The sequence below is a fragment of the Anastrepha obliqua genome, chromosome 5, assembly GCF_027943255.1.
Source record: "Anastrepha obliqua isolate idAnaObli1 chromosome 5, idAnaObli1_1.0, whole genome shotgun sequence".
Lineage (NCBI taxonomy): Eukaryota > Metazoa > Arthropoda > Insecta > Diptera > Tephritidae > Anastrepha > Anastrepha obliqua.
Genome location: NC_072896.1, coordinates 124,416,361 through 124,433,088, shown reverse-complemented (window position 1 = coordinate 124,433,088; position 16,728 = coordinate 124,416,361). Strand labels below are relative to the sequence as shown.

General features: G+C 38.7%; 2 protein-coding genes across 6 annotated transcripts in view; both read right to left on the bottom strand.

Annotated features, from left to right (window-relative positions):
* LOC129249002 (serine/threonine-protein phosphatase 6 regulatory ankyrin repeat subunit A) overlaps nucleotides 1-2,552 on the bottom strand; it is an 81,639-nt gene extending 79,087 nt beyond the window's left edge. For all 5 annotated transcript variants that reach the window (XM_054888608.1, XM_054888607.1, XM_054888611.1 and 2 more), the window contains exon 1: nucleotides 2,163-2,552. In XM_054888608.1, the coding sequence (XP_054744583.1) occupies nucleotides 2,163-2,552 (390 nt within the window). The remainder of the gene's footprint in view (nucleotides 1-2,162) is intronic.
* A 5,040-nt stretch (nucleotides 2,553-7,592) lies between these two features.
* Nucleotides 7,593-16,202, bottom strand: LOC129248146 (medium-chain acyl-CoA ligase ACSF2, mitochondrial-like). The gene is made up of 4 exons (XM_054887592.1): nucleotides 15,976-16,202; nucleotides 9,932-11,233; nucleotides 9,718-9,859; nucleotides 7,593-8,071 (listed from the first exon to the last, which is right to left on the bottom strand). Exons 1-4 carry the CDS (start codon nucleotides 16,086-16,088, stop codon nucleotides 7,817-7,819), a joined length of 1,812 nt encoding a protein of 603 aa, XP_054743567.1. The 5' UTR covers nucleotides 16,089-16,202; the 3' UTR covers nucleotides 7,593-7,816.
* Nucleotides 16,203-16,728: the final 526 nt, after the last annotated feature.

Below are 16,728 nucleotides of genomic sequence, written 5' to 3'. Positions count from 1 at the left end.
AAAGTATTTTTATTAGGTTAGGCTAGGTTTGGCAGCCACATCGCACATAGAGACAACGATGCCACTTAGACTACGAAATGGGTCCTTGTGAGCCGCGGGGGCTGGGCTACATTTCCCTTTCCATATTGAACCATCCTGAGCTTTTGACAAAGCATAAAAGGTTGTTGAGACCTAAAGTGTATATATTATCCATATTCATTAAGAAGTAAGATCTTAAATATGGGTTGCTACTTCTGGCTAGAGCTGGGCATGTGCAAAAATGGTGTTGAATTGTTTCCAACTCCTCCTCATTTCTGCAGCTACCACAGAAATCATGCGTGTAAACGCCTAATCTCCTTGCATGATTTCCTATGAGACAATGTCCTGTGAGAGCCCCTACTAAGGTCCTGATTTGAAGTCTATTCAGTTTTATAATGCTCTTGGACAGACGTAGATTTAGCCTTGGCCATGTTTGCCTAGCAATTTTACAGGTGTTAACGCTAACTGATTAGTGCGTCCTTAATGAGAAGCTTACAAGTTGCGAGAGGTATCTCGATAAAATTACTTATGCGTGGCATACAGGTACCTTCTCTTGCAAGTTGGTCTGCCCTACAGTTTCCTGGTATAGCTCTGTGGTCTGGAACCCAACACAAGTTTATACGATATTATCTGGCCATCTCATTAAGAGATTGGCGCCAACGTAAGACACTCCTTGATGTTGTTTGGAATGCATCCAGGGCCCGTGGGGCAGTTTGGCTGCCTCGTAGAATGCAGATATCTGCTTATGATATTCTGTTTATCTCTAACCATTTTAAGGCTTCATGAATAGCATTTATTTCCGCTTGAAAAACACTACAGAAAAGCTCTTCGCAATATAACCCCGATCCTACGCCGGTGTCCATTTTAGATCCGTCCTTGTAGATCTCAACGGGTGTGTTGGGTGTTGGCTCTTCTTCAAACCATTTCCGTCTAGAAGGGATTTTCTTTAGGAAATTCTTTTCGAAGCAGAGAATGGGAGGGTGATAGTCACAATCACTAAGTATATCCGTACAGGAGTCTAAGATGGTTGAATGTCCATGTGTGACAGTCTTCCATTGGGAGCTTTGAGCCTTAAAGCGGAACAGGCCGCTGAGTATTTGCAGAAGGGATCTAGGGGTGGCAGATATACATAATTTGATATCCAAAGCCGTGGATGGCGTATTTTCAGTAAGTTTTATTTTATATCTGTTTGATTTTGGTTGTCACAACTGTTTGTCAAAATACGAGCCTTGCGCGCGGTTTGCTTTGTTGCTTGGACACTGTGATTGCTCAAAAACACTATTTGGAGAAATTCCAAAAGCTGTGAGACACCTACATAAATTGTTGTTATACTTTCGTATAATGCACAAGATTCGAGAATATTTGATATTAAATAAAATTTATTAATATCTATGATAGCAATGAATATTTTTTTTTTTATTTGGTTTGTGTTTTTTTTTTGCGCTGTGCTTGACTGGATTCCTTTTTGCAGCGCCCTCAATTAAATTTATAAAAAATAGAAAATAGATAAAAACCGTTGGAGAGCCCTCAGCGTGAATTGTGTGGATATCACCAAGGAAGCATTTTAACAGGTTGCGGTGCTGCCGTGCCATACAACTATTTGCGACAACAACTTCCTTTTTATGTGACTGTTACCTACGCGACAACCGCCCCTCCATTGAGAAATCATAAAAAATAATCACGACTTGTCGGCAGCTTTAACCCAAAGACAATAAATTTTAGCACGACACAACCCTTTTTAGTAAATTTATTGATATTTTATTCGAAAATTTTATGACTACGATTGGTTGTTGTTGCTGCATATTACAAAAAAACTGCAGCCTTCCCCATTTTTTATGGCCCCAAACAATGCGGTTATGTGTCTGTATATCTGTTACTAAGATGGTGAACTTCAGAATGTCTCGGTGTCATAATTTGCATAGCTACTTTTCCACCGTCAGGGAATGCCAGTGCCCCCAACTGTCGCTGCAGTTACAAAGGTTGGATGAATCTGTCGATTTGTCGTTATTTTGTCACCTAAACAACACGCCTTGTTGACAATGGATACGAAAATCGTACGGGGGGTATATGAACATAAACCAGAAATATCAGCGCAAAACTTATTCAGTTTTCGAGCAATGCAGTGCGAATATTTTAAAACTCACCGGGTCGTGTATGCCCGCCAACGGTATGTGATTGCCATCCTCACCCGAATTCGCTACATATTTCTCCAGTTTCTTTAGCTCCTGTTCGATCGGCGTCCATTCGCTTTTCATCGCCAATGCGAGTATCTTATTTGAGGTGTCACGGATGGAAGCGCCAGCGCTTGGTGGCTTCGGTGTCACAAAGCTGTCCACCTCTTTCTTATCGCCATTACTGGAACTGTCGTCCTTCTGATCTGAGTCGGCCTTACTGGCTGGCGTGGCGCGTTCACTGGCCGCATTCGATTCATCAGGTGTGTTGGCACCGATTGCGCCAGCAACGTTCGAGGGCGTACGGCGTCCAATGCCACCGCCGGCGCCGCCACGCCCGCCGCGTTTCCCCGGTTGCGACATATTTTTTCTTTTTTTTTTTTGTTATTATTTGTGCCTATGCCGCTTTATCAATAGCGCAAGAAAGCCACATTTTTCGATAACGCCATACTGTGTTGCATATTTCACGGCAAAAACATTAGAGCACTAACACATTTGCATGTGCATACAAATGTATGAGAAATTTTACTGTATTTGTGAATTCGTTGTTTGTGATCCAATTTGATGGGAACGTTTGAACTGGCTTTGGTGCGATTACACAACAAACTTTTCGATTTTTTCACAAACCTCGAGAATGGGTATTATTCTTTTATGGAAAATTATATGATTTGATTTTCTACGAAAATTATTTAGGAAATGGTTTCAGGCGGTGTTAGGCACTTTAATATGTTTTTTTTTGTTGTCGGTAAAAAGGATTCTAGTTTTCTTTAACTTTTCGTTATTTATTTTAATTTCCAACTCATGCAGTCTTACAAAACATTTTATTTATCACAAATTATTATAAAATTCTTAAAAACACTTTACAACTTCACTTAAAATTTTCTACTCGTCACACTTAATAAGTAGGAGCGCTTATATGTATGTACTATTAAATATTCAAATAAGTATGTATGTATGTATGTATATATGTTCTTTCTCAACACTTTTGTATGCCTTGCGAATAGTTTTCAAAACCAACCGTTTGCAATGAGCGACTCCGACTTTCTGATTTTTCACGCTAAATCCTGCCTCAGCTAAACCTCAGCAAACTTCGCTTTCCAGCGTTTAAGCCATGTGACCGGAAGCTACCTTAGCAACATGACGAACACTTGCGCAGTGACGGAGGACGCCATGGAAGTGCGGACTCCTTGCGCTTGTTTAGAGTTATTTCAACTTGTTTGATTTCTCTCCATGCCCCTGCATTCCAACTCAAGTTTTCCACTGATGTGCATATGATTGTTTACATTTGTTGATTGTTTACCAGCAAGAAGAGCGAAAGGCGTTTAACGCTCCATAAACACACACACTTGATTCGGCAAACAGCTACTCTCTTGGCATACACCAGTTGATATTACACTTCTACATATGCACATACGAATAACTCAGAACTCATTATGAGGTTGGTCTCAGTCGCCGTTATATATTATATTTTATTATCCTAAAGTAAGTTTAATATCACGAATAAATATACAATAAAATACAAAGTATGAGATATTTCTGCATAATCCATAGCTGTGCATTAATTAATAAAATAAGAACAAATTGAATCAGCTGATTGCACTGACGCTACATATGTATTTATACATAACAAACAAAGAGATCGCATAAAATATGAGAGAAATCAAACATAATCTCACAGTAAAAAGTAGAGTGGCTACTTTGAGAACAAATACATTTAAGATTTTGGGTGGCATACACATGCATACACAACATGCTCGTATATGTCGCTGAGAGGATAGAGAAGTAAAAATCAACGTAAACAAATTGGTTATCAATCATACTTTGCTCTCCATAGAGATGGTTGTATTGTATTTGTGTATCAAAATTTTGCCATATGCCCAATTGAAAGCAATGAGAGGCGATAAGCTTATGTCTCAGCATAAAAGTGCAAAGTCCTGATGATAAACAAGGTTCTGATGATAATTTATTTATTTTTATTTTAAAAAGCTTAAATTATATTCAAATTATGAGGTAAACTGAAGCAAACGCGGCGCTAGCAACAGAGGCTTTCGGCTGCTGATGATAATTAAATTCTTTGCGTTGAAGATTTTTTTTGTTTTGTTTTCCTCCATTGTATACGGTTCTGTGCTGTTGTTTTTGCACTGTAACATGAGATGTCGGCATCTGCTAGTTTGCGCAGCATCGACCTTCTCCAAGTGTTTTTTGGTCGATCGCGGCCTCTAATCCTTGTCCCAGGTCAATTTTCCCTTAATTTTATCATTATTAAATTGAGCGAAATTCCAAAAATGGCAATACCTTTTTAATTATTATTTGCAACTTATTTATTTACCATTAAACTGCAGAAAAAAATGTAGATGTATAGAATTCGATGGATGAAAAAATTAAAAAATAAATACTTTGAACCAATTCCTTGCCGAAAAAGTAAAAATTTTTCTCAACAAATGTAAAGTTTGTTTTTAACAATAAAAACATTAAAAAATCTTTATAATTATTATATTAAGTACTCGATTTGATGCAAAGACGTTGGTTATTCATTCTAACAAAATATTTATAAGAGTGTATATTTATTTATAAAATATTTATTAATCTTACCTGTTAACTGCGATTAAAAAAAGATGTGCTCAACTTTTTTTAAAATAGTATTTCCAATCCAATTATTGAAAAAAAAATTATAAATGCGTAGGAGGTGGGTAAGTAGGTAGGTAGGGTGACTGTCGCAATGACGGGCAATGACATCGATGACCTGTGCTGCAAAGTGAACAACTACCTCACCGATTTTCTCGCTTTTCCACTGCGAGGAGTCTCCAACTTTCCCCCACTAACTCCACGGCGACCCTCTTTACCACAAAGGAGGTCAACTGCCCCTCAAGGTAAAAGTCGATGACACAAAAATTTCGACTGTAAGCAATCCGAAAATTTTTGGTGTAACCTCGACAGTTTGCTCTCCTTCCCTGCGCACACAACCGCAATTGCCACTAAAGTCGAAAATCGCAACAAGGTCCTCAAATCGCTTGCCGGCAGCACTTGGGGCAAAGGCAAAGAATTGTTGCTATTGACATTTAAGACAGTTATTCGGCCGGTTCTCAACTATGCTGCGCCTGTCTGATCGCCTGAAATCAGTGACTTGCAGTGGTTAAAGCTTCAGACATGCCAAAACACTGCTATTCGGACAGCGAGGGGTTGTCTCCTGATGTCCGCCATTCAACACCTTTACAATGCGGTACAGATGCTCCCTGTACAGATGCTACCGCAGGTTTCCCCCTTGCAAACATCTGCTTGAGCCAGAGCCGCCTCCAAGGCACGTCAGGAGACACCTAATAAACTACGCCGACGAGATCCAGGACAAAACTAGCAGACATCTACTGGACCAAACAGTGTTTAGACAGACATTAAACGACATTCACCGGGAGACTGTTACCACATTCTTAAGCTCCCGTCCACCGAATACCATAATTGGAGTCCAATCGCCACCTTCAGCAGATGAAAAGCTCCAGCTTTCCCGTGAAACCCGCGTAACACTGGCACAATTACGTTCTAGATATTATAGCAGGTTAAGCTCCTACTTATTCAAAATTGACCCCGACATACCAAACATATGTATGCCCGGCATGTGAAGGTACCCCGCGCGACACTAACCACCTTTTCACATGCCCTTTCCAACCTACTAATCTAACACCCCTCTCCCTTTTGACCCAACCTGTCGAAGCAGCATGTTTCCTGGGCCTACATTTAGATGAGTCACACGAAGACGACAGGTGATATACCCTACAATGATGGGGGTTTTATTACTGCTATAACAAAAACAACTGTCGCAATGACACCCGTCCTAGATCCATTAAGATATCGCTTGAACTTATTCGTACACTATGGGTGCCTTTTTAAACCATCCTGCAGCTTTTATAAACGAGCAAGGAAGGCTTCGTTAATTTTAGATGCCCGATTTCCGCTACATCTGTTAAGAATGCAGTACCAAGAGTGTGAAGCCTCCTTCCGGTGAAGCCTTCACACTCACATAGGAGGTGTCTGATTGCTTCCTCTTTTGGCCTCACTTGGTGTGTCCAAGTACGAAAACGAAACCACTGGCGCGCTTTGTTAAACTCGGTTATTGTGCCAATCAAGAAGAAGAAGTTTTGTTCCGAAAATTCTTATTTCCGTCTTTCATCAAATATTCAAAACTCATTGGGGCCTAAAGTCTATTGAGATGCATAGTTACCCGTTACAAAGTGCTTCCATATGCAGATGCTTATAATTTAAGTTCCCATAAAATATTCAACCCTTTAGCTATTTTTAAAAAAGTTCAAAGTATTTTTGAAAAAAGTACCTTTTACAAAAAATATTTATTATAGTACAGGGTTGCCCATATTCGACGCACCCATCTGGCAATCCTGTATCTTTTGACAGAGACGTCAGATCGCTTAATGACATACCGCGTTGGAAGCGTCAGTCCAAGCAGATTTTTACCATGGAACAGTACACGCCACGCGATCGCTCCCAAATTGTTCAAATTTACATTCAACAAAAAGAAGAAGTCAAAGAAGAAGTCAATTGTTCAAATTTACATTCAGTCAAAAGAAGAAGAAGAACAAAATCATCATGTCCGATGAGGGTCATTTCTTATTGAATGGGACGGTAAACAACCGAAATTAACGTATTTACGCCACTGAAAATCCTCACAAAATTAAAGAGGTACCTCTTTACGACGAAAAAGTCACTGTTTGGTGCAACGTTATTGGGCCGTTTTTCTTTGAACATGAAAATGGTCAAGCTGTTACCGTCAATGAGGAGCGTTATCGCTCTTTTTGATGCCAATTATTCGTCGAAGCGTATGAGGCAGTTCTGGTTTCAACAAGACGGTGCTCCACCACACACAGCTCGCACCACAATCGATTTTTTGAGGAAATTGGTTCCTCGTTGTTTGATGTCGAAAATCGGCGATTTTGACTGCCCACCGAGTTCGCCCGCCACCTGACTTCTTCTTGTGGGTATATTTAAAATCAAAGGTTTATATTAATAAGCCAAAGACCATAAAAGAGCTCAAGAACAACTTCCGTGAGGAAATAGCCGCTATTCCAGCCGAAATGTTAGCTAAAACTATGGAAAATGCTGCAAAACGGACACCACACGCCGTACAGTCTCAAGGCGGCCATTTGAGAGATATCATATTCAAAAAGTAATGTCGACAAATCTACTTGAACCAAATAAAATGATTATTATCGGCAACATCAAAAAAGTAGTGTTTTTCTTTGATTTAAAAAAAACACATGGGTCCGTCGAATATGGGCAACCCAGTAAGTAATCTAATTTGAATATCCATTTACATTAATTTCGCTCACTTCTAATAACTTATAAATATTGCACAGCAGAGCTTATTGAACGTATAAGTTGAAGTTTTTTGCTACTTGGTTAAATTTTGGAAATGATTTATTCACGAACACGCAGAATTTCCTGGAATACCCATATTTGAGCTGACAAGTTCAAATCTACTCAGATTGAAAACTTCTTTTAAAAATAAAAAATTAAATAAAAATGTTATAAAATCAACAAAAAAATGTTCTTAAACACATCTTGAAATTAATCGTAAAAGTAAACAGCTACATAAAAAATGCACTTCGATTGTGTTTAATGCATCATCGCCCTTCTCTATCCTCGCCATTTTTTAATTCGTTTTCAAACAATTTCAACAACTCGAACTTTTTTATCTTTCCAGATGCAGTTTTTGGATATTCCTCGACGAAACGAATATAACGGGGCACTTTAAAGTGGGCTATTTTTCCTTTGAAAAATTCCTTTATTTCCTCAAGTGCCAGCTGTTTAGCGCCAGGACGTAGACGTAAATAGGCGCAAACCTCCTCGCCCATACGCTGATCAGGAACACCAATCACCTGCAAACAGAAACAAAAAAAAACGAAAATTTTAATTTTAAATTCGTGCTTTGGAAGCTCTTCAGAAGGGCTATAGTATCACTAAACTCAGAAGGGTGCAAAGCATTGGATGTGAAACTTGTCTCAGTGCTGTCCTGAATGTCGTTTTGCACTTACTTCCTATCGACTTTTCCGTCATGCCCATCGCTGCTCAAAGTGAAATCAGGTTAAAGGAGGTTGGCCTCTGGAGCTAGTCTCTCAAGGGACATGGTAGCATTTTTGGGCAGTTAACGCCGTATGTCTCTGAACTTCAAACATATCTCTCTATCCGCAAACCGGAGTTCGGCGAGAGTCATTCCAGGGCAATCTTTCCAAGTAGACAGGATTGGTGTGAGTGGAAAATCTGTACCGAACTGCCTCTGTCTGCATGAGCTGTTCTAAGATGGAATCGGAGATCAGCCAATTTATTTAATTCCTTTAAATTACCGAATACTGCTAGTGTTTTTCAGGCAGAAGTCTTTGCGTTCCAGCAGGCATGCAAAATGCTTAGGGAACGTGAAAGCGATGGACATATTAACATTTTTTCCGATAACCAAGTCGGAATCTAGGCTCTGACGACGCCATGGTGCAGATCCAAATTAGTCAACTCCTGCCAGGCGGAGTTTGCAGGGTTGCCAGTAAGCGGACTGAATTGGTCTCAGCGACCTCCTACCCGATCTTCGGCATCCCCCTGACTGTTCTTAAAGAGAAGCACAGATCAGACTGAGATTCATTACTTCATGGGCACCCAGAGCAATAAACGCAGGGCGCAGCAATTTCTAGAGACTATTCGCTCTTCTATTTGCAAACTCGTAGCTATGTTTCCCGGCCATGGGACGATCGGCTCACGTGCGGAAAAGCGAGTTCACCGTTTAACCGCCATTGCAGAAGCTGTGCGGACTTTCCAGTGAAGGAGACTGTTGATCACGCTTCTCTGTAAATGTCCGGGTTTGGCAGCTAGACTATTAAGATCACTGGGTGCTCCTTTCTTCGACAGCTTGGGGCTGTGCGCCAACCTAAATCACATCAATCTCCTCCAACACATCAACAGCTGTCGCTGGCTCTAGATATCTGCCTGTTGGAGTCCTCATAATGGTATCAAAACGGCGCTTTAGTACTATTTGAGGAGTGCACGAGAGGTAATTCAACTTTTTTATATCCTTGTTCACTCCGCTTGGGAGCATAGCGCTTCGACAAGACTCTTTCATCGTGCACGGTTCTGGGCTATTCTTTTTGCGCCCTCCCATGTGATGTTGTCATCTGTAAGTTCGCTCACATCAACCTTCGTCAAGTGAACTTTGGCCGACCGCCACCTCTGCTCCCTTGTGGGTGCCAGTCCAGTGTCATTTTCGTGGTGCTATCTGCTGGTTTTCTAAGCGTGTGGCCTATCTATCGCCGCTTTCGGCGTTTAATTTGCCATAGAATGGGCTCCCCAATCGTTGATCTCCACAGCGCGTCGTTGCTAATGGTGTTCGAGCAGAATATTCTACAGAAGATGCGGGGGCATTCGTTGACGAAAGATTGTAGCCTCTGTGCGATGAGGTTGGAGACCAGCCATCTTTCACTTTCGTGCAACAACAACTTACCAACCTACCTAGTAGCAAATATATATTCACGGAAATACATACCTGTGATTCTATTATGTCTTCATGTGCGTCCAGTTGATCTTCAATCTCTTTCGGAAATATGTTTTCACCGCCACGTATAATGATATCTTTTTTGCGCCCAACAATACGCCCCACACCATTGGAGTCCAACGAAAATTTGTCACTATAAAATCAAAAAACTTAACATTGCACAAAAGAAGGATAGCTGGTAAAGTAAAATTTGCCACAAACTTACCCAGTCTTGAACCAGCCATGTTTATCCAACACTTCTTTGGTTTTTTCCACATCGTCCATATATTCGGTCATGATCAAGTATCCGCGCAGACACAACTCTCCAGCTTCCCCAAATCGCACTATCTTGCCTTGATCATCGATAACTTTTGCCTCAAGATGTTCAAATATTCCTCCAACTGTTTGTGCTGGTTCGTCGTCATTGTCTGCACCAGTTTGAAAAAAGCATGCACCACACGATTCTGACAATCCATATCCAATAAGAAAATGTTTTAAGTTCAGTAACTTCTTCGTTTGGTAGTAGACCTCTGGCGAGCATGCCGCGCCGCCAACTACGCCAGATTCCAGTGATGGTAATGGTTTTTGCAATCGCCGTTGCTTCTCCAACATGTCCACGTACATGGTGGGTGTGCCTAGTATGATATGGCAGTCTTCTTTTGATATACTTTCCAGCGTGGCAATTGAATCGAACCTTGGATTGGGAAGCACCAGTGTCGATCCATATGTAAAGCTGGCGAACATTACACTTAAGCCGAAAATGTGGAATAAGGGCACTGCCAAACACAGGTGTTTAGGAGTTTTCTGTAACTGAATTATCCGCCCAAATATGCGAGCTTGATTCACGCAGGCAAAGTGGCTAAGCAACGCCACTTTGGGTAGGCCAGTGGTACCTGATGTGAATTGTATATTGTAGACCTGCTCCGGTGAGATTTGTTCGACTTTTTGATTCAGTTCATTTATATCTGATGGTAGAGCAGAGTTGCGTCGTAGCTCATCCCAGCTTAGGAACTCACTCAACGGAGCCTCACTTTGCATGACAACATAACGTAAATCGGGAAATTGTGGGTCATCAATAGGGCCGGCTCCATTTATGCTCGCACTCGACAATATTTCTTTCAAAATTCCATAGAAATTTTGCTTGCCGCACTCGGCCATTGTGATGAGTGTTTTGACGCGTGCTTTCCTCAGCGCATACGCGATTTCTTGTGGCTGGAACGCGGGATTTATGCAAACGACTGTGTATCCAGCTAATGCAGCTGCCATGTAACTAATGTACCACTGGGAATTATTCGTAATCCAAATTCCCAAATGATCGCCGCGTTGCATGCCGAGCTCGTTAAGTTTTACGGCAAGATTTTCTGCTTCCTGTTTGATTTCCGCAAAGGAATAACGCTTGCCTTCGTGGTACGAAATGAGCGCAGGTCGGGCGCTGTACTTCGAAGCGGATATTTGGAGCTGCTCTCCAAAGGTGCGATAAAGTAGAGGCTCCTTGCCCACATGATGGAAATAAGCGCTATCAGAAAAGCTGAAAAGATTTTACTGTTGTAGTAAGCTTCATTCCACTGGCATCACAAAGATATACAGTTCATAAAATATGTACACTTGCGCTCACATAATTAAGTCACTAAATCTCTTTTTACAATATTCGCCATATTTTTCATGTTTTATTTTTTTTGTTGCTAATTTTTATAAAAATGTTTAAGAACATACAGCGAGCTTGCAAATATCATGTGAAAGCAAAGCATCTAAATCAGTGGGACATTGCAGGAAAGCCTCCTTTGGATCTGGATATGAGCCGACTGTACAGCACGCAGAGGGCTCGGCCTACGTTGAATCAAAAAGCCCTAGAACGGGCAATGGCAATTAGACGATGGCAGCAGCGTTTGGAGCTGTATCGAAACAAGCGCTGGACATATGAACTAATACCGTGCATCGATGAATGGCTTACAAGAAAACACGGGGATGTAGACTACTACCTCACCGACATCTGAGCGGTCATGGTTGTTTCCAAGATTACCTGCATTGGTTAAAGCTGGCACAGACACATTTCTGCCCCAACACAGTTGAGTGTGCGGAACTTGCAATTTTGTACTGTGACCGCTTTAAAGAAGAAAGAGAATCACTAGAAAATGTTTTGGAGCATCCAATAGCCTTAAACACCCTCACGGGAGGTATGTGTTCAACCAGCTTGAAATGGACACCAAACCGTGACTGTGAGACTCTGAAACGGTTGTTGATTTTAGATTTAATGATGGATGCTGTCCTTTAGGTTTATCTGCACTTCCATTTAACTGAAAATGGGCTTTATCACTCCGAAAGATAGAGTTTGCCGTACGAATTCGCTCGAAGATTGACTCGCAGAAACTTTTACGCAAATTGTAATCGTTAAGCTTAACGCCTGAAGGCTTGCACGATTTGAATTTTGAAAGTGTGAAGTCTAAGATTCTTCCAGAATATTTGACTCACAAAAGTTTATGGAAGTTCCAGGGCAGCCGGGACCTGTGAACGGCAAATGTAGGATTTTTATGAGGAGCTTTTTCATGGCAGAAAACACGCGGAGGCTTAGCATTGCCTGCCGAGGGGCGACCGACATTAGAAACAACTTTTTCTGTCATTTCACTGTTTCGTGCACGCAGGTTTGAACGTTCGCACCCCCGAATGGTAGTCACGCACTAACCCGTTTGGCTACGGCGGAAATTATTTACCAGATTATAATAAAAAAATACATTTCAACATTATTTCTGTTTTGTATTAAAATTTTAAGACTTTAAGCTCTTAAAAAACACCCTATTCGGGTAATGTAAAATACAGATATTGACATTTTTTATAATAACGAACATGCACTAGAAAGATTGCTTATGAACTTCAAAATTCATATAACGGATGTTTTACGCTGCTCGCCTTTTGAATTGGACTCTTTATTGATGAGCAATTGATCAACATATTTTGTGAAGTGCGGTCGATTTGTTTTTCAGTGGCGTGTAATATTAATGGTATTTTTTAGCAAGTGATTATTTTTAGAGTGTGAAAGTTCAAAGAGAATTATTAAACTATTCTGTGCTATTTTTTAATGTGGTAAGAAACTCTTTTTAAATTATTCAAACAAAAGTTTGTAATACTTTTTTCTTGTAAGTGGTACAGTGGCTAATGTGGGCTAGTAGCGTCGGGTATTGTGAACTAGTAGCCCACATTACTCCCTTAGTATTTTTCTAATTCTCGTTAATTTTCCTGTTTTGTATTTCCCAATTATACATATTTAGACATGCCAAAAATGGAGAAATAAGAAAATGAGACCCCAGTATGATGAAAAAAGCCATTGTAGCTGTTAGGAATGAGGAGATGGGCACCTTTTTTTCAAAGACTTTTGATGTGCCGCGTTTTACATGGCAAGGAGTAATGCATCCCCTAGCCTGCTTTTAAAAACCGCACTTGGACGTAAGCCAATACTGGACGAAGCCACAGAAAAAGATCTTCTTAAATATACATTAGAAACGGAAGCAAGACTTTGCGCCCTCACAAGACACGATATTCGTTCCCTGGCGTTTCAATTGATGGAATTGCCAAAGTGCCAAACAAATTTGCGGTCCTTAAGCAATTTGCAGGGAAAGGTTGGCTGCATGGATTCCTGAGCAGGCACAAAAAATTAGCTTAGTTTTCGCTCTCCAACGGAAACGTCTTTTAATAGAGCAATGGGTTCACAAAAGAAAATTAAAGATGTTTTTCGATTTACTTGAGCAAGAGTACGAGGAACATTTCCACCATCTGCTATACAGAAAGTGGATTTATATTTACCTAAGTTTAATCTTTTTTTTTTTCAAATAGTCAACCAATAAGGTAATTAATTAAAATTAAAAAGAGGTTGTCTGTAAAGTCGGTTTACTGACGATAGTTTAACGTGATAACGTCATAAGAAAATACTGATTGAATGGTTGCATTTTTCAAAAGAAAATTTTAATTTTATTTGTTTGATAGATATTTTGTATGGATATAGAGAATGAGTTAACATTAACATAACATAACATAACATAACATAACATAACATAACATAACATAACATAACATAACATAACATAACATAACATAACATAACATAACATAACATAACATAACATAACATAACATAACATAACATAACATAACATAACATAACATAACATAACATAACATAACATAACATAACATAACATAACATAACATAACATAACATAACATAACATAACATAACATAACATAACATAACATAACATAACATAGCATAACATAACATAGCATAACATAACATAACATAACATAACATAACATAACATAAAATAACATAACATAACATAACATAACATAACATAACATAACATAACATAACATAACATAACATAACATAACATAACATAACATAACATAACATAACATAACATAACATAACATAACATAACATAACATAACATAACATAACATAACATAACATAACATAACATAACATAACATAACATAACATAACACAACACAACACAACACAACACAACATAACATAACATAACATAACATAACATAATATAACATAACATAACATAACATAGCATAACATAACATAACATAACATAACATAACATAACATAACATAACATAAAATATCATAACATAACATAATCACGTCAAAAAATAATAATAACATTAAAACAACAGGTATTATTAACAAACTTGGTTTTATTTTAAATTCTTCAAGTAAATCAAATTAATAATAATCAATAAGAAGGCATATGCAAATACAAATACGTGAATTTATATATAATATGTACATATATACGCTCACTTAAGTAGGAGAGAGCAAGATGTCGAACATTGCCGTTCGTTTGCTTTGTTTGTTTTGTCGTTCGATCCGCGCTTTCGCTTGCAGTTCATTCAAGGTAACGACAAATGAGCAAAGTAACGACAAATGAGCAAGGTAACGACAAATGAGCAAGGTAACGACACATTTTTTCGTGCGTGCAGCCGGCTAAATCGAATTATAAGACGTTATCACGTCAAAAATTAATAATAATAACATTAAAACAACAGGTATTATTAACAAACTTGGTTTTATTTTAAATTCTTCAAGTGAATCAAATTAATAATAATCAATAAGAAGGCATATGCAAATACAAATATGTGAATTTATATATGTACATATGCGCATATACATACATATATACGCTCACTTAAGTAGGAGAGAGCAAGATGTCGAACGTTGCCGTTCGTTTGCTCTGTTTGCTTTGTCGTTCGTTCCGCGCTTTCGCTTGCAGTTCATTCAATGCAATGAGCAAGGTAACGACAAATGAGCAAGGTAACGGCACTGAGCAAGGTAACGACATATGAGTAAGGTAACACTAATGAGCAAGGTAACACTAATGAGCAAGGTAACGACACATTTTTTCGTGCGTGCAGCCTGTTAAATCGAATTATAAGACGTTATCACGTCAAAAAAATATATGAATAAATTCATTGGCTTATTATTAACTCTTACAATTGTTTTTGGTGATTTTATCTAGTGGCCCACTTTACCCGAATACCCTGGGCCACATTATCCACCATTTTTCTTTTCATCAACTTTTAAGGTGGTTTCGGTTTTTCTATATTATCAGACGAAAACGATTATATTAGGTTATATTTTGCAGTAAAATGTAAAGATAATTCAATATCTGTAAGAAAGAAAAGAAGATCGCTTTTTAATTACGATTATTTTGGCAGAAATTAATATCAAGGTAAAATGGTGGTATTGTGGGCACCGACTTTACTCTACAATATATGAAATTTTATCATCTCATAGTCCATGTAAATGCATACATTTTCCTTAGTCCCACTTTATTACATATATTTAAAAATTTATTAAGATTTTAATTTTACATAAATATTTTCAGTCAGGAACTTCTGGCGCCTACAAAAATTTCTTAACTGCACTTCTTGGTTGAGCTTAAGCGGCGTTGATATTTCTTTAAATTCTTCTCCCACAAACCAAAACATAATTAACAAAAATTTACCAAATTTCCAAAAATTGCCAAGAAAATTTTTCACTTTTTATTCATTCTCCCTATAAAATTTCAGTTTCAGGTATGCAGTTTTATGGACTATTCAAATTTAAAATTCAGAAAAAGTAAGTTGAAAGTGCACAAAGGCCGTAGTAATTTTTGACATTTTTGTGTTTAGAATTTTTTTCCACGAACATGCCCTTGAAACGATTAAGTGTCTTAATTATGTGAGCACAGGTGTACATAAAACGCATTATTCTTCACTGACCATCTTCGATTGTTTAGTTGAACTTTGCAGGCGGTTAATTTAAAAACTTTGTAATTCACATTCACGTATTTGCTATGCACTACTGCATTAAGCACAGCCGAGCGTATTAGCATATTGAATAGCAATTAAATGTCACCCCGGCCGCGAACGATCGAACTCAAGTACACAGCTGCTTTTGATAGCAATACGAAGAAGAGGTTTTCAAGTGTACGTGCTAGCACATCTATGCCCGTTTACAGACTGATTTAGCTAAGCGGTGTGCGAGATACTCGCATGCGATCCAATTCAAATGTTTCAAACGGAGATACAGGCTGCTCCATAGGCGCTAATGAACGCTCTCAGGCACTTCACTGGGCGTAGAAATTATTCGGTTGGTGGTATATGAGACTAATTCTACGACCAACGAATTCCATAAATCTTATGAAATAAAACCACTCCAAACCAACTCAGCGAAGACTTAATCGATTTTGTTCTGAAAACTTGAAAAAGGAAAAAATAAAAATCATCTATCTAACTCTTTTTGTTTTGTTTAAGGTAACATTAGTGCTGAAAAAAATTGAAAAAGGTTAAATTCTGGTCAAACTGAACTTTATATACCCGCACAAGAGTTAGTAAATTTTAATTCAGGCTCTCTGTTTGTGGAATCGAACCCCCTCATGCAAAATGCGAGTTTTAGCTTCTAACATCAGACGGTCATTCGAAAATTAAGTCTTATTAAAGCGCTAAAAGACAAACACTTTTTTTTGAATTTTT

Coding starts and splice junctions, on each gene's coding strand:
- LOC129248146 (XM_054887592.1), bottom strand. CDS start 16,088: ATGCTAATACGCTCGGCTGTGCTTAATGCAGTAGTGCATAGCAAATAC. Junction 11,234..15,975: donor CAACTAAACAATCGAAGATG/GTCAGTGAAGAA, acceptor AAATCTTTTCAG/CTTTTCTGATAGCGCTTATT. Junction 9,860..9,931: donor CATGGCTGGTTCAAGACTGG/GTAAGTTTGTGG, acceptor TTGATTTTATAG/TGACAAATTTTCGTTGGACT.